We start from the raw sequence: 25,794 nt of genomic DNA, 5'->3' as shown, positions 1-25,794 counted from the left end.
TATCAGTTGCCTAATTTTATGAAAATGGCTGTGATAGAAATATCCACAATGACACACTTTTGATGAACTTGTTGCTGGCTAAAATCTTGTGGCAATGTATTTCAGCAGCTGATGAATAACATGATGGTGCCACACTGTCTGTCTCTTGTTTAAAATCTGAAAAGAAAGCGCAGTGTAAGACATGCTCCCATTTCATTCAGCCATAAATGTGTACAAAAAATGCAATAGTCGTGAAGCACCAACAGCAAGCAATGCAGTAAAAAAAAAAAAAAGCTTTACCGTGATAGCCTATCGTGTAATCCGCCAAATGCACACAATGTTGATGTCTGTGCACACCACCATGTAGTTTCCATCGGGACTCAATGCCACAGCATTGGCATTAACCTGAAAGTGTTACCAAATGTAGTTTCATTGCCATTAGTAAAACCACAGAGCAAAGACAAAGAGGACAGAAGACTTCCACTGGTGTGAGAGCATAACGTGAAGTTGCTTAATTGAAAGCAAGACACTGAGAGATAATTTTGCAGTAAAATGCTATGCATAGCTAACTTTGACACCAGTGCAAGGAGCTCAACAGGGACGATATCAAATCTGCTTAGGAAGCTGTGGAAATGGTTGCAGGCAATACGGTCGTGTGCATAACTGTATTGCCTCCATTTACCGGCCATCTTTTATCATGCTGCACATGACAGCTGTCTTTGCAGCTCAATGTACAACAGGACTGCTGAAATGACTTTGCTAACTAGCTGTTGTAAGCTAAGGTCCACTACAGAGCGCAGCTGACATAGAAACAACCTTGTCGCCAATTTCAATGGTATTTCAAGCAACATCTTATCTACAAGCATTTAGTTTCTACTGGAGGAAGCTACTAGCAAAGACTTTAATACCTTTCCGTCCTTTTTCTCCACGGAGAATTCTTCACTGCATGAAATGATGACTGGCCACGTCAACTTTGTCACTGGTTCAGCCAAGGTTGCTCCTTCTTTTCCACTGTTATACAGCCAGACAGTCCCAGCATCGTCACCACAGGCTATAATGTCTTCGTAATGAAAAACACACACCAAAGTGCAGTGAGAATAGAACCTGCTCTTACGACATGCATGCAGTACTGCTGTGCGGCCAGCACAATGTGTCACCGAAACCAAGTAGCACAGGAGAATGTTTTCTCTGTTTTTAGAATTAATCAATGGAATATTTATAGTGTACCTATTTTATCGCTTGAAGATAATTGTTTAGGAAGCAGAAGGAAAAACAACCACATGCCGCCAGTGGGATCCGAACCCACGACCTCCGAATACGCCTGAAAGCAGAAGATTGGACAGCCGTCACCGCAGCTTGGTTGGTAGAACACCGGACGCGAAATTCGCAGGTCGTGGGTTCGGATCCCACTGGCGGCCTGTGGTTGTTTGCGTTGCTTGGAGTACAGGTGCCATGCACACAAGCACTGCGTGCAACTGCATTCCATTACGCCGACACGAGGAAATCGCGACTGACTGCAGAGGAACTCTACTTTAAATCCAATGGCATCGGAATGCACACACAGCAGCCACAACTTCCTGGCCACAGTGAAAACCATGGCACAAACATTTGCAGTAACCGAGAGAAGCTACACAAGGCAAGCGAGGCTTCAAACGAGGACAAATGCCAGTGCCTTACCGGGTGTTGCTGAAGGGTAAAAGTAGTCAACCTTGGTGTCACTCCACAAGAATGTGCTCCCATACTTCACTTTCACTTTCTGCAGTTTCTGCGAGTGCTTCCTGAGAGCAGTCATATGACTAGATAACCTCCACATGCCGATCATGCCAGTGTTTGAACATTTGCTAACTGCAGGTGAAAAAGCAAATGGGTACAAAAAAAAGCAGTAGTCGTGAAGCACCAACAGCAAGCAATGCAGTAAAAAAAACAACAATGAGCTTTGAGTGTTAACAAGCGGTTTCAAAGGGGCAGTCAGCCTTGGTAATATACGGGACCACCTCACATTACTGTGGCAGAGCAAGCACTAGAAAAACTATTACATGTTAGAATTATTTTCTTCAACTACATGCTGAACAAGCAAAAATTACTCCTTAGGCCACCTGATTAGCTGGAACATGTGAGGCAAGAGACAGCATGTTCCTATGGCTATAAGTATACAAAAGACTAAGGGAAAAAGCAAATGTGTCAACACTGCTAGAAGGTGGTGTTATTGTTCACCAGGGTGCTTGGCTTGTCTTCAAGAACAATTTGTCCATAATGCACTTTAGAGTGCAGAAAGACTAGATCCAACACTGCTACTTAATCACAATGCTTGTGAAGCTGTAATTTTCCAGAAGAGGGGGGAAATTTAGAGGAACAGACATATGATCTATTTTTCTGCATAAACTGGCAATTACTTGCTGCATATTAGCAGTTTTCTATGCAACGTGCGAAGCACCAACATCTGCAAGCATTAGGTGTTAGCAGCACACACTTGTAATCCCTCCATCAGTCAGAAAGAGAAGGAGCCTTTTTGATCAGTTACTCTTCATGTGCCACAAACAAAATCTGTTGGAATGAAAGAGATAAAAATAGGCTTCGCAAGTTCAATTCCACCGAATGCAATGCTAAGTCAAGTTTCTGATATTATCAAAGCATGTATCTCAAAAAGGCGTATGATTTTTAAAAAACTGACATGCAATGATGTAGCATCAAGAAAAGTCCCGCCTGCTTCAGCATGATGAAGAGACATACCGATAGTGTCGTCTTGAAGTAAAACCAAACCATCAACCACAGGCAGCTTTACTGTAGACTTCCCGTCCTTTGCTGGCAAGCAAAACTCAATATTTGGAGACCTGCAAATGTGTGCCATGCCAAATAGATGAAATAAGTGCGGCTATGGATATGCTAGTTATCATGTGAGGAATGTAATAACACTGGACCATACACATGAGGGCAAAGGTTAGCTGCAGAGACAATGCAACAAACTAGAGTAATGCACTAGCATGAGCTCATTTCACTGCAATTTGGAGCAGTGCGCCACATAAAGGCGATGGACCTAAGCACACCAACCTGTCAACTTTCATGATCGACTTCTGATCAAACTTCCAGGCAAACAGGCCACCATGGCAGGCTGCCAGGAGCAGTTCGTTTTTAATGCTGACGCACAACTGCAGAATTTCAACCTGTGGCTTCAAGGTGAGCAGCTTCCTGGAAAAAAATGAGCTGGTTAAAGAGATTACCCCTGCAAGTACTCAACTCAGTGTGAAAACTTATGCCGTGTCTGCTTCGTCAGTTTTTGGCAAAAAGAGTGCGCTGTGCAGGAGCTTCGCTTGCAAATCAGTAGTCTCCTGTGAACATGCCTAACACAAGAAGTGAGCTTCATACAGCAGTACCAAAATCATGACAGGACTAAGTGAAGAAGCAAAAGTGAAACAGAAGCACAGGGACACAAGGGCTCCCAAGTGTGTGTGCCTGCTCCATCATTTTGTCTCGTTTGACCTTGGCACTCCTGTGTGAAGAATATGCAGAGCCGACTAGCCCAATCAAGTGTGCAATTAAAGCCACATTACAGGTTCAGGACGTTACATACAACAATTCAGCACACAAAAATATCAGCTGAATTCACACCTGACTTTGCTGAGTGGTTCCAGTAAAGAACACAAACCATTAAATTATTAACAAAAACCAATGGACTCCCCCAAAGGTAAGCTTGATGGGTACAGTTGCAGCAAAAGTTACCAATGATATTACCTACAACTTTTCGACTCCACAGGAACTTAGACTGCAACAAAACTGTACTCAAAATAGTTAAATGATTACATGACTAACGCACTCCGTAATAGTGCAACTGCTCGAGCACAAATCTGAAAGGCTACTTTGAAAGGAGTGAAGAATTTAGTCGATGATTATGGTTCTCGGTAATGTGATTTTTGAGCACAGCTGCTGTGATACTTGAACCGAAGGCAAATGCATACGAATCACACAGTGCCAAACGGAGGCAGCTCTGGGTTTCAGCTAGGGCAGTGCACACAGCAATTCCGCTGCCAATGAGCCTCGCCTCGGATGAACGACCAGCGCATTTATGGCTCGCACTACTCTGGCGCCATCTCTGCTGAGCGAGGCATACCTCACTGATGATGTCATTGGTGAGCAGACGATGGCACGCGCTACTCTGGGGTCACGGGTTGCCGCCACACAACCTGTCTTCATTAGAGAGTTTTAGAACAGCGCATGAGCGCTTACGTACGCTACACACAAGCATTTAGCAGGAGGTTACAGGGGAAATCGCATAAGCACTTATAGTTTATCGTATGCCAACCTGAACGCAACGGAAACGCAGGCCACAGTGGTGCCATCTGGTGTTAAAACGTGAAAATATTTTGTGCCACATTTTTCGCGTTTACCCAAGGTTATCCAAATCATATCGTGTAGATAGCCAGTTCCATGGCCAGTTAAGTTGAGTCGGGGCCCAATTTCTTATAGGTGACTGAACTGAGCAAGGTTTTTAATAACATCGTGGTGGGTTCTTTCAGGCCCTTCTGCCTACCACCGAAACGACTACATCTGGCAAGGCTACCTTGGCGTAAAAATCCAAATCAAGGCAATCCACAGTAGGCAGTATCTTGTTAGGGTTAAGAACTGCGGTTTCGTTACACAGAATCAAAAAGTGGGCAAGTTTATCCCTCATTTGTTACGCTGTTGGCGAGGGGAGGCAAAGCGAATATCAGGTGTACCATTTAAAGGCAATGAATATGCTTAAAAACACAATAACATTGACGAATTCTCTCCGAAGTGGGTGACTTGGGCGCCACCATCTTGACAATGCTATTTTTCCTTGTGTAAGCAAGAGCACGCATGCTAAATTAAAAAAACAGCGTACGTAACGTACACGTACGTTCCAACCTCGATTTGGAATAACACTTGGCGCATGCGCAGTACGAAGGACGCTATTTTATAGTGTTCGCTATTCCTTTGGCGTATGTCTGCGTACGTTATACCAAATTCGAGAAACAGCGCACGTAATGTGCACATACGTTCAACCTCGATGTGAAATAGCGTTTGGCGCATGTGCAGTACGAAGGACGCTATTTTATAGCAGTCGCTATGCCTTTGCGTATGTCTGCATACGCTATAGAGACCTTTAGTATAGCATACGCAGACATATGCAAAGGGATAGCGAACACTAAAAAATAGCGTCCTTCGTACTGCGCATGCGCCAAACGCTATTTCACATCAAGGTTTAACGTGCATGTGCATTACGTACGCTATTTTTCAAATTTAGCGAGCGTGCTCTCGCATACGTTAGGAAAAATAGCATTGTCAAGATAGCGGCGCCCACGTCACCCGCTTCGGAGAGAATTCGCCAATGTTATTGGGTTTTTAGGCATAATCATTGCCTTTCAATGGTACATGTGATATTCGCTTTGTCTCCTCTCGCCGACAGCAGAATAACAGATAAACGTGCCCTATTTTTGATTCTGTGTGACGATTCCGCCATTCTTAACCCTACAATACACCGCTGACTGTGGATTGATTGGCTTCGTTTGGATTTTTATGACAAGATAGTCATAGCCTTGCAGAAGGGTCCAAATGACCTCAACATGATGTTTTTAAAACCTTGTTTGATTCAATTACCTAAAAGAAATTAGGCCCTGACCCGACTGAACTGGTGATGAACTGGCTATCTATGCGCCACTACTTGGATAACCTTGGGTAAGTGCAAAAAATGTGTCACAAAATATTTTTACATTTTAACACCAGATGGCGCCACTGCGACCAGCGCTATCGTTGCATTCGGTTTCGCATATGATAAACTAAACGTGCTCATACGCTATACTAATGGTCTCTATTACCGCCATCTTTCATCCTCCGCTATGCTCCGCGCTCAGTTACACCAACAGCGAGGCACACCGCTCAACCTGAGAATGGGCACCCAAGAGCTTCAGTCTAAAATATTTTTCACTGAGCTGTTGCCACAAAAGAATTAAGGGAGGTACGCGGCTTTCAGTAAAAATTTATATTCTTGATGCATTTAGAAAAAATTTTTTGAGCAGGTTAGAAATAATTCTATGACTGCTCTCGCAAAACTTCACTGTTATATCTTCAGAAAATTGTTTTCTAGCAATATCTTTACTCTGAATCTTGTGAAAAGGCTGCAGAGCTATGAAAATCCAGCAGAAGGCTGGTTCAACGTTCACGCGTCCCGACTAGTGTTTTACAGGTCAAAACAATCTTAGAATTTTTTTTGCAAAGAACAAATTTTGATTTTGAATTCTTGCGACGCAGTGTTCGTTGAGATATCTAAAGTAAGAAGAAAATTTTACATAATAAATTCAATATTCACAAACTTGAAAAACAAAGTGTTCTGTTGCACTCCCAGGACCTGCATTATGGTCTTAGGAGTGCAACAAACCAAACAGGGTCAACGTAGATAAAAGAGTCATGAAGAAATCTGCTCTGCAAGGCGAGTGTCTAGGCAGAAAAATGTAACGAAGAAAAACGGCCAAAAACGGCCATCCTTCCAGCATTTCCCCCAACGCAGAGCAGGCCCAGCCCGCCCCAATTCACGAAACAATTTTTAGTGCCAAAGCACTTCTAGCCGCACTCCATGGGTTTCGGGCATGCCTGTCTCAGTATGTGTGTGAAGCCTCTAAGTAGCAAGTGTAACTTGCTCACTCGGTCAGTGGACACATCAATCACCCTTTGAGTAGGTGGACACCTTAACCACCTTTGAGTAGTCAGTGACATCCACCTACAAATTGAGGCAGTTATTTGCCTTTCCTTTTCTCAAAACCAGCAGAAGGTTTAGACTCCATTGTTTGAGGAAAGCCTTAAACGTAAAACTTGTGGGGACCTGCCCTGCAGCCCCCTGTGTTTGCTTTCCCGTGAGGCACCGTGCAGCAGCAGTCTCACCTCGAGGATGAACGCATTCCCTTGTCAGTTACATTAACTGGCAAGGGAGGGCGCCAGCGTCGCTGCGCGGGAGACTGCTGAAGCCCGCGCGCGGGAGATGGGGGGCTTCGGCTGGGATCGTCGGCACGGGCGGACGTGTCGCTCGCGGCTCCACTCTTCGCTGGCGGGGCGAGGAAGCGACGGGGAGACAGGCTCCCGTACTCGTCCCGTCCGGCCTTCAGAGTATATATCCCTTGCCCTAGCGCGGGCGAACATTCGCTCGGAACCTTGCTGGTGAGTCGGACGACCTTGATTCATTAGCGTACCTTGTTGCTAGCTGGCGTTATTGTTTCTGTAGCAATAAATGCCTGTTTGTGTCAGCCAATGTGTCGTTCCTTTGTTCCCCCAGAGCAAGGCCCGCCGTGGTCGTCGAGCGCTAGGTAGCGTACGCGACCACGGGGTGGGGTCCGAGCGGCTTTGAACCGTGTCAGCCGCGATTGAGTGGGGAGAACGTACTTATCTCCCCAGTCAACCCCACAAACTTAAAATAAACAAAGATCAATACTATGCAGTTATGCTCTTTATGAATAAAAAAACAGATTAAAGAAGGAAGAAAGAAAGAATCCTTGCATCCCATATTTGATGCAGCCATTCAACACTTCCACAGGAAGCAAGAGAAGCAAAACTGATGGCAGAGGAAAAGCAGTAAAATGAGCATTCTGGCAATAATAAACTGAATAGATAAAAATAATAAAAGAACATACTCAATTTTTGTTTGGTATTCAGGTGCTTTGGGAATTCCGATGTTCCAAATGTGAATGTTGTTATCAATGCTGCCACCTAAAGGCAACAAAAAGGAAGCATCACAGGATGACTCAGGCTGCACTCAATCATTGAGTTGTTGCTGTTATCCTCTTGAGGACAACAACTCAATCTGACTAGTTTTTTTTTGCTGTTTGAAAAAAAAAAATTCAGGACAGTGACAATACTGCAATGAAACACATACACAGAGCAAGATGAGTAAGTACAACATCTGTCCACTGTCATGATAAGTAGGCTAAATGGTAGTGGAATTTAAAATAATTTTTGGCTGCATTATGAGCACCAAAACGTCAACATTTCGACGATCTTGTTGTTCGTGTCATTCGAAATGCGGCTGCTGTGACATGGTGCCAGGCCTGATACTACATCACCCTCAGGAGTGGGATACCATAACAATGATCCATTGTGGAGGGAAAGCACAATAAAACAAGAGAGTGGAATGTAGCAAATTAATACAAGTGCCTGTGCAATGTAGGAACTTGCCTAACGCAACGGGTTTCTGAGTCTTAGACCTCAAGAAAGTCATAGCATGCAAATATTTCGGCACAGCTCCACCCTCTACTACCGGGACGTAGACTCATGGGAACATATGCCACAAGCTCGTTCCGTCCGGCCTCAGAATGTCTCCACTGCCCTAGCTGGAACGATCAGTCACTCGTGGCTTTGTTGGTGAGCCGGACGTCCTCGATTCCTAGCTGGCGTCCTAGCTGGCGTTACTATTGTAGCAGCAATACAATGAATGCCCTTGTTAGCATGTGTTGCATCCTTTGTTCCTAACAGCATGGCCCATCATGGTTGGCTTGCACTCGGCAGCGCTCGCGATCATGAGGCAGGGTCAGTGGTTCGGACTGTCAGCGACTGATAAGTGGGGGAAATGTGTTCGTCCACCTTTTAAAGCCCACAAAGGCCACTTACTAAGCAACCAAGTTGGCTGCTTGGGGCAGAAGAGCAGGCAGTTGATGTACTTGCTGTGCGCCTGGAATGACTGGTAGCACACAAGCTGCTCAGGGTGGATCAGGCTGACCTCGCATGCTTTGCCGGCCGCAGCAAGCACGGCGCTGGGACGGCCACCAATGGGCAGCAGCGTCCATGCCAGGCAGAAGAGCTCCTACCAGGAAAGCACATTTCAGCTTAATAGACAGCCCAGCTTTCTTTTTTCCATCAGCCACTCAAAAAGCGTAATCCGAGTGGCTACACCATTTCCATCCAATCATCAATTTGTCTTTGCACAACTCTGGAGCCAAACTGATATGTCATGAATTCGCGTTCATTCTGTAGAAAAGATAGGGGATGACATCAAATTAACAACACTAATTTACTGCAGAATTTTTTACATTTTCCTGGAGCTTTATTTTCCCCCATATATTCTGTACTGGCCCTCCTGGCTGCAATATTTGTTGCGGTTACCAATCACCTCCCCTTTTTCATGCAAACAAGTCAAGAGCAAGTGGCATTTGCTACTTCAGCAGCAGTACCTGCAAATTTAACGACAAGCCATTCTAATAATGTTCCAGCTACTGCCATTATGGACCACTGTGTAGTGCAATGTCAGCTTCAAGCTGACCTTATTGCAGAAAGCAGAATCTTAACTTTGCTTAATTGAATGAGAGCATTGTGTTTTGAAAGAGAGGCCCAAGACCCTTTCTATGAACTGTGGCATAGTGCAAAAAAAGATGATGTAACTGAAGCAATGAAGTACTATCATAGAGACACGTGAATTATCAGCCCCTTTCATACCTTCCATTTTGTTATCAAATTTTTAGCATTATTAGTGCCCTTTCTTTCACACATCCTTCCTTGCAATAAATGAGCATGGGCTTGCAAAGTGTTAGCTGTATTATGAGCAGCAAAATGCACTTATTGTACAAGTTAGTGACGTAAGCTGGCTATACATTTGCCAGTCAGTCAAGTCATGACAGCTTTCACCCTGTTTAATTGCTCATGCATGCGACAGCTATCCCTGATAGTTCCAACATTTGTGTGTTGTCTGGCCGAGTGAGAGGTAATGATCACACTAGAAATGGCGGCTTCGGCTTAAAACTATAATCCGAGGCAGGTCATTCCACATGCACCTCACTTTCTGCACTTCTATCAATTCAGTCAAAATATCTGTCGCATGTGCTCACATAACACAGACCATTCATCATTGTTTTGACCGTACCTGCTACAATGAACAACCTAAGATAACAGATAAGCAGTGTCTATACTCTCACCTCCTTGAGATTAGCATGCCTGTAGCGTTTCACAACAGTCCCCGTGCTGCAGTCTATGAAATTCACTACTCTTCCCCCACAGGTTGCAACAATGCTGGGTGATGTCTCTGAAAGCCAAATTTGTAACACATAGAGCGGTGTGCATAATATCTACCCACTAATAAGCTAACCGTGGCAGCAGCCCTGCCTTATATGTATTGTCCTCGTTTTCCTGCGCCAGTTTGCTTTTATGCACAATATGTCTCGATACTATACCAACTAGCTCAAATAGAAGTCTTGCTGATAACATAGATAACATAAAAAGTCCCATATAAGAAACCCATGTTTTGTTCACTACACTGCAAAGCAATAGATAGCATATGCAAAGCACACTCTTTGACCCCATAATGTCCAAATTATGAAAGAACAAAAAAAAAAAGTCATGAATGCCATGTTATGCAAGCTAATAAAATAGTACCTCTTAAATTCTTTCCTGCGATCTGCTCGTTCATAAGATTACCCGGTTCATAAGATTTCTTGGTTTAAATGATTTCCTGGTTCATGCGCTCAAAACCATGAGCAATAAAAATGCCCCATTGAGTTACTCTGTTTTTCTTCCTGAAAAATTTCCTGAAAAATATGTTCCTGAAACGATTTCCTGTAAAAAATGTTCACAATTTTGTCACATTCCGATTCTACATTTTTCATGACCAAGAGAGGGTGTTCCAACACGAAAGTGGGCCGAGCCTCAGGACACATGACCTAAGCACAAGTGCAGTGCTGCAGCGGCCAGCCGACAAGGCGGCTTCTCTGCAGCGCATAAATGCAAAGGGGTGAAGCATACTAAAGCTGACAGCGATTGCCAGAATGAGCGGGCAGCTGCCAAAGTGGCTTATTCACAGTGCATAAATGCAATGGGGCAAAGCACAAACACAACGACAGTACCAGTGGAAAGGTTCTGAATACTTTCACCCTAGCCAGTCGCTGGACTAAATATGTTGCAAATTTTCTTTCATGCTCCAATGAAAAGCTAAGCTAATAAATCTGACAGCACTGCTTTAAACCAGGAAAATGGTTCACGAAATAAATAGAAATTTGCATAAAACTAGAAAAATCAACTCTCTAATGTGGAATGAGGTGCAGTCTCACTTGGTAATTGTAAATCACAGCACGTAACACTACTGTTATTCATTAGGCTGTTTGTGGAAAAAAAAAAAAAAAAGGATATTCGCAACCAGCATTGCTGCTCTTTTCAAAGCTCTTTCTGAAGTACAGAAAGTTCTTGTAGAAAAACGACACTGTTATTATTACACAGTATAAAATAGAACATGGGCAGCCCTGATAAGAGGACAACACTTGTCTATAATGACAAGTGCCCTGTGCCTCAAAGGAGTATCATACCAGTCAGTGCAGGAAACAATACAGCATTCTTCCATATACCAGGAACATCTCTAAAGCATTATGTTATTTAACAAAGAAAAATTTTTTTTGGTACTGTTGTATGTGTTTTCAGTTTATCATTTTTGCAAGCATGCAAGCACTACTGCTTTATTTTTGTGTGTGGATTACACTTCACTCACATACATCAAAAAGTCATCAAAAAATCATCAAAAAAGTCAGTTATCGTATTTCGCCTCCACCAAAACACGGCTGCTGCCAGAATCGAACCTGCGACCCGGGGATCACCAGCTGAACCCGCGTTAGCAGTGATACCAGTTGAGAAATTAAAAATAGCAGATGCCTAGACACTGCCCAGCCACCCAGCCTGAGTTGCGATAGCACAAGGAGCCCATCGAGGAGTTCGTCGTCACTTCCGCTTTGGTGACGTCACTTGGTATGCGACATCACATTACATGACATGCTTAGTTATACACCTCATTATGCACACCAACCATGTGACCACGTGGCCTGACACTTGGCATCAACCCAGGTGTGACGCCAGACACTGTCAAACAAGCCGCTCTTATGCTTTGCATAAAAAAGGAGGGCCAAGGTCTCTGAAAGTCAGTAGTCGACTAGTTTAAAAAGGATCTGGAAGACTAATTTCTTTCTCTCTTTTGTTGAGTCTCCATGAATTTGTCGCTATCCTTCACCACCTCTCTGTTGAATCGGAATGGATTTTCTTACGCCAGCAAAGGTGAGATGCCGCCATTAAGGAAGATAGGTAACTGGATAGCTGGTATCCAAGAAAACATGCACATGTGCACACACGTACACATACACACTAAAAAAGAAACACAAGCCCAAACCCATTTATGTATTCCCTGGCATTTAGTACATCCTGAATTTCTTTTTGTTTTAACTGCAACCTTTTTAAATGTTTTAAATGCAGCAAAGACAGCCTTCAGGAGACGGTGTCTTCAAGGCCAGTTTTAGTAGAGGAGCCTACATTCACAAATGCACTCTGCTCGACCGTGTTAATAAAACAAGCTTCTTGGCATTCTTATGCAAAACAAAGCTGGCAACAAAAATTGTGCACAACATAGCTGCAACACCACAGGTATCAAGCTGTGGTTGTGGGTGGCAAGCACCACAAGATGCCAGCACAATAGAAGAACAAACATAAAGTGTGAAATACATAAATAAACACGTGCTCACCATTTTCATCACCTTTTGGTTGAAACGCAGCTTGCCACACTTGAGTTACTGAGTCATCAGGATCTCTCGAGTGGCAGCGAAGAAATGCACACACTTCCGCTCCTTTCACGCTCCCCTGCAGGACAGCACCATTGAAAACATACCATGCATGTCACTTAGTGAACATGAAAAACTCAAAGAACAGCTGCATAGCAACATTTCAAGTTAAATAGAGTTGCTAGTACAGCCTGATCACTGCACTGGACAAAGTTAGATTCCAGTCCTTAAATATGCCAGAGACCTGCCGGTGGTAAATGCACTCTGTTATTGACCCAGCGCACCCGGGTTTGAACCAGACCGCGGTTGCCGCGTTTCGATGGAGGCAAAACATAAAAGGTGCCCGTGTGTGTCAGTGCACATCAAAGATCCCCAGGTGGTGGAAGTTATTTCGGAGCTCTGGCACCTCTTCCTCTCTTCTTCATTCACTCCCACCTTCCTCCCTTCCTTCACTCCTGCAAGCCATTTCCTTTACTCAAAAACCACTAATTAATTAAATATGCCGGATAACTGCAGGTGATTGTTGGGAAACCTAGGAATATGTAAGTACAACTCAGTGTATCAGAATATGTTTCCAGGAAAACACACCTTTTTTAAATTTGGGGTCACTTCATATTTCAGTTTCTTCCTTGGTGTCCGTGGCTGCCTTGCACTCTCCGGTGAATCGATTTTTAATGATCTGTTCACTGCACGCACACTGGCTCGACGAGGAGAGCTTGCAATATCATCACGCCCACCTAGGCTGGGTTTGCTTATTGTGGACTCTCGATTTGCTGTGGATTGGTGCTTTACTGGAGACGCAACGCGCTTGCAAGGAGAGCCAGGCTCCGGGATAGAATCTTTCTTGTCTAGCTTTCTCTTGGGAGTGCTTGGTGCCTTGCTGCGGAGGCGTCGCATTTCCTCTTCAAACAAATCATCCCCAAGAGCTTCAACCTGCAGTAGCAATGAAAATAAAATGCCATGAGCAACTATTAAAGCAACTGTAAAATGCCAGTGTATCAAAATATATTAAGCAACATTTTCACAAATTTATCTAATCCCTATTGCATTCACATACACACCCTGAAAGCTATTTTTGGAGAATGTTAAACAAAAAAATGAACAGTTACTGCAATTATAATGCAGATGAAATTTTTAGTGATTTCTAGCTTCCACCAAATCATGAACAGCTTCGGCCTCATTGAAGCTGCATAATATCTGCGAATGATGTAGTTGTCAGCTCCGTTTTCTTTAAGTTTTGCTACAAACACTCAGATATAGGTTAGTCAGGTAAATCATGAATAGCTAATAAACGGATAATAGATGAATAAAGTGTAGGGATACTAGGCGGTAAAGTTAAACAATTTACCACAAACACAACTAAAAGTCAACTGTGCGACTGCTGCTTATGCGCAGATGTTTATACATACCAAATAAACTCAGTTGCATACCTTAAACTTCTTGAACTTTACAGAAAACTCATTGCATTCAAATAATGTTCTCCTCAGGTATCTCAGAAAATCTTTCTTGACAACAGCTATTTCATCTTCACTGGCTCCAGGAGCAAGGTTGTCCTTGAATGTTGATTCCCAAACTCGGGTAATCTGAACAAAACAAGGTGGAACATATTGAACAGCATCTAGTAAACAGAAAGGCACAGCAAAATATCAAAAGTACTCTTATCAATGCACAACTGATATCTAGCACTAGAAAGACAAGTTGGAAAGAACCTAAACATATAAATGGGTTGCAGAAATCTGTAAGTCAGCTTCTCTGCACGAAAGAACTCCTTCACCGTGGCCGCCGGACCGGTTTTTGGGTAAAAAACTAGGTGCAGCGCTGGAGAGTTCTACAGTCTGGGAAATGCCGCGAGTCTCCCTAACAGTTCTTTGAAGCAGCTGCTACATGACGCGGGATGAAACGCAGCCATTCCAAGCCTTCTGTGGCTCTGCAGGCCTAGCCACAAAAGGGAAGGAGACAGGCCTTTGTCCTCTTGCTGCAGGGAGTGGGTAATTGTTGTCCAGGAGCATAAGTGCACGCAGGGCGCATGGGGGGTTCGCAATAGAAATCTCCAGAGCTGCATCCAACTTCTGCCCGCAGGAGGAGCTGCGCCGCCATAGTGAAGTGTTTTTGCTTTGCAGGGAAACCGACTTCTGTATTTCTGCAACCCACCTATAGTACAGTGACAATTTTTAAACCCGAACTCAGTACAAAAACATACCACAGATATTAAAATTGCAGTCTTAGCATGCTAACTGCCTCAAGAGAAGCAGCTGTTTACTGCAAGAAGAAAACACATGCAGCAAATATAAAGAATTTGGAGTAAATTGAAAACCTCCAAGGAACCTCATGTAGATTGAACTTTGTCAAAGAAAGAGCCAGAAATAAAGCAAACATCACTTTCATTGTGCGAAGTAAATAACCAAAAATTCTATTGTGTTTTTTTTCCTCCCTAAACATTCTTAAACATATCCACAGGTTTAGAAAAATCAGACATATTGTGTGGACCTGCTTTTGTCCTGAAATAAACATTTTTCCTGGAAAGGAGTACAAGCCACGATGATACTTGCAGAGTGGCTTTTTTGTCCTTTTTTTCTATGGAGGCAAATGCAAAAACACTAGTGACTAGTGTTCTGTGCGATGTCAGTCCACATTAAGAAACCTCAGGTTCTCTAAATTGATCCGGAGCCCTCCACTACAGCACCCCCCATAGCCCATGTCACTTTGCGATGTTAAATCCCACATGCCAAAAAGTATTATCCTTCTTTCACTTAAATGAGTGCATATTTAGCTAGTTGGTTGCCACAGTTGGCGAGACAGAGAAAAAAACACGCCATCTCATGATCTGTTTCGCATTTTGACCCACGTAACTCAAGCTAATTGTGCATCTCAGTTCTAAACCAAGCTATGAGCATGACATAGAATTTGGCTTGCAAACTGTCACACCCATGTGTACATAGTCAGCACAATCCAAGTGCCATGACATCAAAGGTACACCACACCAATACTTTCACTCACACACACACACACACACACAAAATGAATGAACTCAGAAAATTGTTAGCATTCACCGCTGTGAACTAGAAGCCACAGAGGCATGTCTCAAGCTTGCGAAATGCATACCTGCGGCAATAGCTTTTTGTCTCCGAGTGCTTCAAGTTTCCTCAGAGGCTGGCAATCAGCTCCATCTAGCAGAACCAACTTGGGGAGGAGGGAGACAGCTATGTTCTTGTCTGCTGACTGTCAGGCACGAAACAAGTAAATAAAGGTCAAACAAGAAAATCCCACACATTGGTGCCTCGAGCAAACATGCGGAGTTCACAAAACTCAATCTCTGGAACATGAAAGCTTTACAGTGAGTCTTTTTTTTGCTCGACTGAAATGCAGCAACAACTCAGAACAGAGCTTTCAAAGGGAGAAGCAGTAACAGTTTCTAAAGCATTCTATAAGAAGAGGCAGAAGGCATGTGGAGAACGTAATACCGAAATCCCAGCACTTACAAGAATGGGGTTACCAGCAACCATAAGCTCTGTCAGTTCACCATAGTCCTTGAGGAAAGCCAGGTCGTTCACCAAGTTCTCCTCTATGTTCAAGCGCCGAAGCTTGGGGAGATTAAGATTTGGAAAATCTCTCAGTGAATTTCTTGACACATCGAGGCTTTCTAGGTTTTTCAGCCCTTTAAAGCTGCAAGGGTCCAACACCTTGAGATCCCGGTTGCTCAGACTGCATTCACAAATGAACAAAAAGAAACAGAAATGGCATTTTAAAGGCTTTTTCTTTACACGTATAATTTGCACTTGACAATTACACGTGAATCTTCCATTTGTGATATGAAGTTAGTCTTTTTTTTTTACTTCCGTATGCATACATGTGATAATGTATTCATCCTGCATTGTTGCCTACACTGAAGCTACAAAAAATACAAAACGACATTTTCGGCAATGTGGCTACCTCTTTCATGCGACATGGCATACGACATTGCAAATAACGAGCATGTGGCATTACTCTACCCATTACCAGGTAGAGCAATGTGCGTCATGCAAAGCATGAAAGAAACTCAGGTGACGAGCTACGTGGGGAACTTGATGAGAAAAAAGCTCAAGAATTCATTAAAAACGAAAACAGAGGCCGGCTCAGAAAAAAAAAAAAAAGGATGCGTGCGAGATGAGCGATCGACAAATGTCCCGTGAAGCATCCCAAACCATTTTTCGCCGCCGGCGACAACTGTCATGATGCGGAAGCAGCAGTCAGCCTAACTTACTAAAGCTATTTTTTCAAAAAATTATCCACGGAGTGAAAGGCAAACGAAGTTACAAAACTTAACATGTAAATTGACTGTTTCGCATCGTTGCACCCAACAACCACAATGAAGGCACACAGTATTTTTCCTTAAGTTGATTATCAAAGACGGCGTGTTTAGCTGCTCGTTCAGCACTTACTCTAGTTCCCTCACATCGCTCAGCGATTTGCAGGAACTCAGTGAGAGGATATCTTGAGTAGAAATCATTTTCAAACGCGGCAAGCGCAGCAAATCCCGCGCCCTACCCGCGCCTGAGCAAAACGTGTGCCGAGAAACCGCTTGGCATTGTGGGTACTGTGTTGTTTTGGTTTTGTTTTGCTTTCGCGTTTTTTACATGCTCAAAGGTTGGTTTACTATAAGGCAAGAATTGTTTTATACGTTGCGCCAAGCACCTATCGCAACAAACTTAGGCGATCTCGCTCACTGCAAAACTTTTACAACTTCCGGCAATTGTTAAACGTCACTTCCGTTTGTTATTATTGAAGTGCATGATGGGAGTAAAATGTTCAGGAAGCAACATGGCAGACGACAATGGCTGAAGTGGTGCGGCGGACCGACCAATATTCCCCAAAATCGAGCCCTCGCGGCTCCCGCTCCCCGGTTGTGTCTCGCCAGGACACAACCGGAACACTCAAGACGACTATTTCTCTCGGAAAAACTCCGGCCATTGTTCACAGCGGACCGTTTTATCTCATGAAAGAGCCTCCAAGTAAGCGACTAGCAGCCAACGTCTCTTGTTTGTCGCATCAAAGTGCGACTTTGCTCTGATCTCACTGCGCTAATTTTAGGATGTGTGTTGACATTCGGCGTTGCACAGTCGTGCGTAAACGTTGGTTCACTTTTCAAATTTTAACTTCTAAGTACCAGAGAGCCGTATTTTGACAGATGTTAAACTAGTGTCAAATGTCGTCTTGGCGGCTATGCAAAAGTGTTTACTTGCCAATTCGTTTAGGATAAGGTTTGCCTTGCCGTTAACAGGTTACCAATAAGGCGTTTCGCTTTCTTTGCCAGAGAGTGAGCTTACCGGCGCCACAAACTTAATGGTATCATATGGCTTGGAGCACTCCTACAACAAATTCAGCGGCCGTAAGGTCAAAGACCAGCTCAGCGCGTTCCTACCCAACTTGCCAGGAAACATCGACGCTCCCGGCGATCAAGACAACAGGTGCCAGCGTTTCTTCTGTTTGAGTGCCCTGCATGTGAACATGATGATGAGCCCCTGAATGCGTTGTGATGCCCTTGATCGTCGATGACGCATGTTTGTTACTTGCAGCTCACTCCGTTCCCTCATCGAAAAGCCACCTGTTGGTGGGAAGGAGCTTCTGCCTCTAACCGGTGCCCAGTTGGTCGGTTTCAGGCTTCACCCCGGTCCGGTTAGTGAGAGTACTTGCTCTCGTCATTCGCTGCTGCCTGCTGCTTTGCTCGCTTCTTGCTATCTTGCAGCAGCGGGCTCTCACTCTTGGCTTCAGTAGCTTACATGAAACACGGTTAATTTCGGGACAGTGTGCATTGCGTTGTATTCAACCTAGTTCCATATTTTACACCTTGCTAGGACTATGCCTTAAACAGAGGTGCTACACTAGCCATTTGTTGAAGTTCATCTTGACAGTCAAGTTAGCAAAAAGATGCAGGAACACTATTGCTCATGTGCCTGTGAAGCATCACTAGGCATGCTGTCTGTCTTTCCTATCAGGCACCAAAGCTAGTTGGCTGTCAGTATTTTGCAGTGAGCATTGACATTAAGATGCAGCGTGCTGTGTGTCTGCAGTTTGTGTGTGCAGTATGCTGTTATATTCATGTTGATGCCAAGCTCAGAAACTAATAATGGGTCTGAGAGCTATTCTCTGCCGACAAACATTCACAAAGTTTTTGGCAAAACATTGTTTGAATGTAGGAGCCCATTAGCAGACTGGAAATCTCTGCACTGTTGGGAGCAGCTGTTGTGTATTTGGTAACATGAGATTTAGTTAGACTGCATTGCTGCGCCACTTACTGGCAGTGAATGCTTGTTGACACATATGAGGAGGTGACTGACTTTATGTACAGGCTATCCTCCTTGCCAAAAACACTGAAAGGCTCCGCAAAAGCAGGAAATTACACAACTGCGCGTGGTGTACACCACATTTGCTTCTGACAGTAGCTGTGCCATTAAAGAGTTTGTTGGGGAGCCACGGCTGCTGCTAGCTTGGATGCTGGGCAGATTAGGTGGAAGTGCTCTCATTGTATTGCTCAAGTGCACAGCATTCACAGCCAATCTGCGAACAGTATTGGCCCTGTAAGAGTTGGCTTGGCATTGCAGGAGCTTTACTAGTTTTGCAATTCCTGCATGTGCAGTGCAGAGCTGATAATCTGGGTTAACCTTTAAATTATGGAATGGAGATTTGCTGTAAGGAAATGCCACTATGGAAACTGCTATTATGTGAGACACATGTTTATAGCCTTGTCTCGTCACTGCTCTTTCAGCTGCCTGAGCAATATCGCATGATGAGTCAGCAGCCGCAACGAAAGAAGCACAAGCATAAAAAACACAAGCACAAGATGGGCGACACACCAAATCACGAATCTCAGCAGCAGGGTAAGCATGCGCATTTTGTTGTTTGTAAATTCTGTGTGAATGCAGCATTCAGGACCTTGAAAACTTACTGCAGTCCATTGCCAGCATTCCTTATCCAGCATGATCGTCCGGTGTAAACCAGCCATTGCGTGGCTATTTGCTTTTTCTCAATCCCTATGTTTTTTTGTATTTGCCAGAATCTTCACACCAGCAGGCTATTTTTATGAGTTTCGTAACATGCCTTGCCTATTGATGTTCTTTCATGGTTCATGTAGAGCAGATGAAATTTGCATTGCCAGCAGCAAAAGTAAAAATCTAGGCAATCTGCCACCTGCCCAGCAATGTGGCGGCGAAAAACACAGATATTGCAGTGTATATTGGCGGTTTGTTTTTCATGCGTAGTGATGCACTTTCATTCTCTGTGATGCAGCCCAGAAACGTAATGATTCTTTCATTCCACTGGCTCTATCTACCCTGCACCTACCTGCATGATTCTTAGAGGCAAAAAAAGGAAAAGCAGTTATTAGATGATCTTCTGATACCACATGATGATTAGATTACCTTTCCTGATCTGCCACTATGGTGTGGTCTCAATTATTTTCATTGAAATAGGGACTGTATACCTTATGGATAATGAAGACAGCTGGGCTGGTTGGTTACTTGCATATATAGGCATTTTTTTAGCATGAAATGCATGACAGAAGTTCAAACCTGCTGCAATCCTGCCTCTGTTCTTCTGGCTCTTCAATTTAGTGCTAGAAACTCAATGACTGCATACCCGACCTTGGCGAAGTTTACACATGATGCCACTCACACAGACAGCTGTAGCTGCTGTGGTCAGTAGAGCAGTGGGTTCAGCATTTGCTAATAGTTTCCTATGCACTATTAAGGGGCCCTGTCTATAAATTTTGCCATGTCTGGCAACGGTGAATATGTAGGTTCGGCCCTTTCTTTGTAGAGCACAAGATGTGTAAATTCTTTACTTCAGTGCCTGTCTTGGGCTGATGGCGTCAACACATAGCAGTGATTTTCAAAAATTGTTGTTTTTATAGTTTGTGTTGCACTGTGACACATTTTAAAGGAGTATTGACACCCAATTTTTGTGTGCGTGTTTTCTTCTTTGTAATGATCCTTAAGGCATTGGTATACATGGATTACCACGTGGTATTCACCTGCGATCGCTAAATAATTTATAATTCAATTTCTCTCTCATGCTGGTTTGGTTTTGGTTTCAACAGCAGAATGATGGCCGCGCCGTCAGAGTTGCATATATGTCATGCAAGGCTTGGAAAAAACTGTGATATAATCATTGCTTCGTCTTTTTAACTACAATGCTAAAGCGAGCCTGCCTCAAGAGCCGGAATGACAACGAATGAAGAAGCAACGATTGTATTGCAATTTTTCCATGCCTGACATGACCTTTACGGAACTTCAACGTCACAGAGCTGTTGAAACTGAAACAGCGTGAGAGAAAAATTCGATTGTAAATTATTTAGAAGTCGTAGGTGAATGCCACGTGCTGATCTATGTATATTAATGTCTTGCGCATCATTGCAAAGAAAAAAATGCCACCAAAATTAGGTGTCTATACTCTTTTCAGACATTGGTGGCATCCAAGCTGTTTCGAATGTCATTATGTGCTATTTCAGTGACGGTGGTAAGACGGTCCTTCAGAATTTTCGTGTGGAGATGTTCTTTTTTGTAAGCTGAACCTCTTTCAGCATTGTTTAAATGTTACATTGAAATTAATTTGCAGAGAGTGGCATTTTTGCCTGATAAGTAAGAAAAGTTACCACTCGCTCTCATGTCAGTGCTTTAGCCAGGCATTATCACTCTGACTTACTGATAAAAATGGTATGTGTTACATTAAAGATGCTATAGAGATGCATCATGTGGCCGGAAGTTATTGACAGGTGATTCAATGCTTGGAAAATCTCTATTCAAGAGAACTAAATGTGCTTTTATACGTGAGCAACAGGTACAAGAGTATGCATTTCAAGGTTGAAAATGAGCTGTGGTAGACAATAAAATTTCATTAAATTCATACATGCGTCGTCATGCAAATAATGTTTTAAAAGTTACCTTGGATGCATTGTGCACTTAATGTCATTGTTTTGTGGCCATGTAGCATGGGTGCAATAAAAGGAAAGGAAAGTATTTTTACTAGCACATCAAAGAAAATAATAACAAACAGAACTATGCAGCATAATGGTGCACGATTGGCCAATCATTGTGGATGTTGCCAGTGTTGCTCCAACTTGCTTTGCATACCTTTGGGCATGTTAGTAATACTAAGAGGAGGTGAATAACTCCTCTCTCTGCTCTTAGACAGAGATAGAGAGAGAAATATTGGTGGTGGTTTAACTCTGGTTAAGCCTGGAGTGACGCGATAGCTACAGCTAGCTGAGTGGAACTTGTTCACATGACCAACCACGTGATCAACCACAGCGCAGTATTGGTGGTGGTTTAACTCTGGTTAAGCCTGGAGTGACGCGATAGCTACAGCTAGCTGAGTGGAACTTGTTCACATGACCAACCACGTGATCAACCACAGCGCCGCGCCGCCGGCAGCTGCTCCGCACCGCGTGGCAGCGCAGCCACAGGGTGGCGCACCACCATGCTGAAGGCTTGAAATGCTACCGTAATGTAGCTATCGCTATAAAAAAGCTTTTGCAGAAGGTGTTTCAGAGCACCTTTCAAAACCATCTCTGAATACCTTTTCCTGAAACCATACTCTGCGAACATACAGCAGCTGGCTAGTCTGGCTTTGTTGTCTCTGGGACACGGAGTAGGTAGAAATGTTCTATCGCTGGTAGTGTTATGCTGCAACTGGTACAATGTGGTGTGAGGCTGACTATAACCTCTGTGTTGCTGGCCTGCTTCCTTCCGTAGAAAATGCTTCAGATGCCTCCCATGAGAAGAAGCACAAGAAGCAGAAGCGTCATGATGAAGAAAAGGAACGGAAGAAAAAGAAGAAGGAGAAGAAAAAGAAAAAGGCAAGCATTTTGCTGTCATCTCTGTTGCATGCGGCCCCATTTATCCTGTCTTGATTCATTATGCAGTTTGTGGACCTTGGGTACTGTTCCTTTTTCGCCGAGAGCTCAAGTTTTGTCTAAAGACAGTGTTGCCTTGTTTTCTGTTTTTGCCAAGCTCCAAAGAGGGCAGGAGAACACCTGAAATTTGCTGACAACTGGCAGGCTGTCTACATTGGACAAGTAAAAGGAGTATTGATGCAAGCTTGGCGACTTATTGACCTTGGTGTTTCCCTCCAAGTGAATCCTTGCGTCGTTTATACAACGCACCCAGCCTTCTTGTCTTTATTATTTTTTTTTGTGTAGTCATTGACAGCATATGTATTGTAAATGTAGTTATCTTGTCATTCAACCCAAAGGACCTACTTAATTCTGCCTGAGCACTTGACAGCTCTCATGCCTGCCAAGTGTTGCAAGGCATTGTGGGAAGCTGTGCTTTTATGTCTAACAGCAGCGTGAAATAACATAGGCAAAGACACAGAAGTGGGCAAAGCAAGCACTGTCTTTCAGTTTTACTTATGAGCTGCTGTAGTGGCTCTGTGGTTATGGTGCTCAGCTGCTGACGCGAAAGATGCAGGTTCGATTCCAGCTGTGGCAGTCGCATTTCGATCGAGGCAAAATGCTAGACATCTATGTACTGTGTGATGTCAGTGCGTGTTAAGGGACCCCGGATGGTCAAAATTTCTGGAGCCCTCCACTACGGCGTCTCTCATAGCGTGAGTAACTTTGGGATATAAACCCCATAAACCAAATAAATTTTAGTACAAGCCAACGCAGAGTATATTCCGGGCGATTCGTTTTAATGTTTACAGCTTTATATAAAAAAACGACACTGATGGTCACACAGGTGCTACCCGTACTGTGTGTTGGGCTCAGCAGACACAAGGTAAAGAGATAGGGTCGTTGTGGTTATATGGCTAATTAGCCGACATTCATTTGTGAACTTTCTTTAATTCACCTTATGCTGCATGTTGTGATCATAATCTTGAAGACTGTAGTGATTCAAGACTAATCCAATTTACAGAAATTGCCAAACTATAGGTCCAAAGCCATTCATCAATCAGTTCCCTGCATTTTTCTCAGCCTGCGCCTAGTTCCGGCGCATGTTGAGCATGCAGGTTTGAAATGAAGTGTGGAAAAGCAGGCAATTTATTGCTGAATATCTAAAGACCTATCGCATTTTTGGCAAGTTTTGTAAATTGGATTAGTCTTGAATCAGTACACTCTACAAGATTGCAAGATGCTGCATAAAGTGAATAATTTAGAGTTTACAAATTTTGGCTAATTAGTCACATAACTGTGACCACATCTCGTTCTCTTGTGTGTGCTGAGCCTTACACACACTCAGTGAAGGTAGGATCCATGTCACCATCCGCATCGGTTTTTTTTATAAAGCTGTAAAGATTAAAAAGAATCGCCTAGTAGCACCGCGGGAGCCACAGCACTGCAGACAAGGCACAAAGTGAAGACCAGTGCCGTGTAGGAACTGTCCACTCCAGTGTTGACATCCATGTTAGTTCATGTTTGTTTTCAACGTCAGTATGAACCAACTAGCCCAGATTAAGCTTTTGCAGTGCTTTCACCATTCCAGAGATAACTGGTTCTGCCTGCACAAAAATGTATGAATACCAATAAATCTTGGGTCCAGTCAGATACATTGCCAGCAAGATGTCTCATTTACTTGAGAGTAGTAGCCGATGCCATTAATAGTTGAGTGCTGTGTGGTGCTCTGTGGCATTTGTACAGTGATGCCTGTGTTCACAGTGAATCTTCGTCGTAATGAAGTCATTGTAGGGTTTGTTCTGGTACCGACATGAGCCCATCATCGTAAAAACCGAGTGATCCAGAGTGTTGTAGCAGTACAAATCACTAGGCACAAAAAGCGAATCGGAAATGCCTAGCATGACACATTTTTCATTTTTTGTCGTATAAAACTAGCAAGAAAAAAATTTCTTGGAATTCCGAGATCTGTCTTGGCTAACACTGTCTTGCCACGCAGTAAAGAAATAAATGCAGTACTTTTGTCACAGAAAGAGGGCAGTGAGTCACATGTTACTCCACTTTAGCAGTTTGAGTGTTATGTAGCGATGAAAAGTTAGTCAAACGCTGTGAGTTGTCAGCTATGTAACATGCACCAACAATTTGTGTTTTACCACAATACCATTCTAATGTTCCTCGCGGCATTTTAATCGCCTTGCAGAAACACAGTCCTGAAGCTACACCAGCCAACCCCGGCAACCCAACACTTCCCAATGGATCCCAACGGGTCATCTGAAGGTTCACAACTCTAGGCACAACTCCCAGCCATGCCCCTTCATGCATCATGATTGTACCCTTGCCTCTGCCTTAGCATGTATACCTTTGGAAATATATAGAGAGAGAGGCCGGCTGTGGGTACTTTTTGTTCTCTATGCAACATCTTTTTAAGCATGACATGTTTCCTGTGCTGCTACATTCTCCATGAACCATGGAGCAATATTGAAAGTAGCCCCATTTCATTCACTCCTCTTATTTCGGCCAGACATGGCAAGGCTAACGTGGGCGTCATCATCATGAGCATCCTACCCAAAAAAATGAAGGCTCAGTACGTGCCGACTTTTTGTGCAGCTCATCGCTTTCTCTGTAAATTTTGTTGTAAATTAAATGGGACGTATAAGTGAGCGTGTTCAAAAGCGCATTCCTGTAAGCCGAACTTTTAAAGGGAAATTCTGAAGGCATGTGACCAAAGGTCACTGATGATGATGTTGAAAGCATGGTCTCCAAGATTTAGCAGTGCATACTGCCATATCTTGGAAAGCTTCAGTTCCAGCTCTAGTTCAGCATCTTAGTTTTAATGCTCTTATATTCGGCAATATCCCTGCAATGAGTGATGCAGGAATGCCAGTGGGAATGTCAAGGAATGTGTAAAACTGAACTGTGCGAAAGCACTTCGTGCTTGCATCCACTCCTGCAAATGTGGTAGGTGCAAGATTTCATTTACATCGCTTCTGTACTGATTAGTTCAGTTTGTGGATCACTATTTGCTTTATGTGATATTTAACATGCAGCTGTGTCAGTTTTTACGTGACAGCAAATGATTTCAAGTGTCATGCACCATCTATGTGAATAAAGCACATGTAAACTTGCAAAACTGATAGTGGTAGTATTGTTGAGCAGACATTTTACACATCTCTCTCATGACTTTGTGTTGTGCCAGAACCTGCTTTCAGCTCGTGAAGCTGGGCTAGGTGGTAAGTATCCCTAGGCATACCAGGCATTGGCCAGGTTGTTGGATGTCTAGTGAGGTTTGTTGATGTCTTCGTTGTCATACTGTTGGTCATTACTGGAATCCAGGCAACATGCACTTCAAGGTAGCGGTGCTTGCTCCATTCTCCTATCCTCCCGAGTGGCAGCAAGAGCAAGGAGAGCTTTCCCTTAGCTGTTCCTCCTAGG

The 25,794-nt window shown here is 43.6% G+C and overlaps 2 protein-coding genes across 2 annotated transcripts; one reads left to right on the top strand and one right to left on the bottom strand.

Moving 5' to 3' along the window:
- Window position 1: 1 nt before the first annotated feature.
- Window positions 2–17,060, bottom strand: LOC144120900 (leucine-rich repeat and WD repeat-containing protein 1-like). The gene is made up of 15 exons (XM_077653692.1): window positions 16,916–17,060; window positions 15,977–16,199; window positions 15,600–15,716; window positions 13,928–14,080; window positions 13,086–13,430; window positions 12,462–12,576; window positions 9,885–9,991; window positions 8,587–8,779; window positions 7,614–7,689; window positions 3,028–3,165; window positions 2,710–2,810; window positions 1,657–1,824; window positions 888–1,039; window positions 280–384; window positions 2–156 (listed from the first exon to the last, which is right to left on the bottom strand). Exons 1-14 carry the CDS (start codon window positions 16,981–16,983, stop codon window positions 289–291), a joined length of 2,052 nt encoding a protein of 683 aa, XP_077509818.1. The 5' UTR covers window positions 16,984–17,060; the 3' UTR covers window positions 2–156; window positions 280–288.
- A 201-nt stretch (window positions 17,061–17,261) lies between these two features.
- On the top strand, window positions 17,262–25,496 carry MED19 (mediator complex subunit 19). Its single transcript, XM_077653695.1, has 6 exons — window positions 17,262–17,485; window positions 17,788–17,941; window positions 18,050–18,149; window positions 19,240–19,351; window positions 22,223–22,326; window positions 24,563–25,496. The coding sequence occupies exons 1-6, from the start codon at window positions 17,308–17,310 to the stop codon at window positions 24,635–24,637; spliced, it is 723 nt and encodes a 240-aa protein (XP_077509821.1). The 5' UTR covers window positions 17,262–17,307; the 3' UTR covers window positions 24,638–25,496.
- Window positions 25,497–25,794: the final 298 nt, after the last annotated feature.

Source organism: Amblyomma americanum, chromosome 2 (genome assembly GCF_052857255.1).
Source record: "Amblyomma americanum isolate KBUSLIRL-KWMA chromosome 2, ASM5285725v1, whole genome shotgun sequence".
Taxonomy (NCBI): domain Eukaryota; kingdom Metazoa; phylum Arthropoda; class Arachnida; order Ixodida; family Ixodidae; genus Amblyomma; species Amblyomma americanum.
This window is presented reverse-complemented; position numbering and strand designations above follow the sequence as displayed.

Excerpts from the sequence above, each read along its gene's own strand:
- LOC144120900 (XM_077653692.1), bottom strand. The coding sequence starts at position 16,983 with ATGATTTCTACTCAAGATATCCTCTCACTGAGTTCCTGCAAATCGCTG. Across the intron at positions 13,431-13,927 it reads TAAAGTTCAAGAAGTTTAAG|GTTGAAGCTCTTGGGGATGA; the intron begins GTATGCAACTGA and ends TTGCTACTGCAG. Across the intron at positions 12,577-13,085 it reads TGACCCCAAATTTAAAAAAG|GGGAGCGTGAAAGGAGCGGA; the intron begins GTGTGTTTTCCT and ends GCTGTCCTGCAG.
- MED19 (XM_077653695.1), top strand. The coding sequence starts at position 17,308 with ATGGCTGAAGTGGTGCGGCGGACCGACCAATATTCCCCAAAATCGAGC. Across the intron at positions 17,486-17,787 it reads TCTCATGAAAGAGCCTCCAA|AGAGTGAGCTTACCGGCGCC; the intron begins GTAAGCGACTAG and ends TTTCTTTGCCAG. Across the intron at positions 17,942-18,049 it reads CCCGGCGATCAAGACAACAG|CTCACTCCGTTCCCTCATCG; the intron begins GTGCCAGCGTTT and ends TGTTACTTGCAG.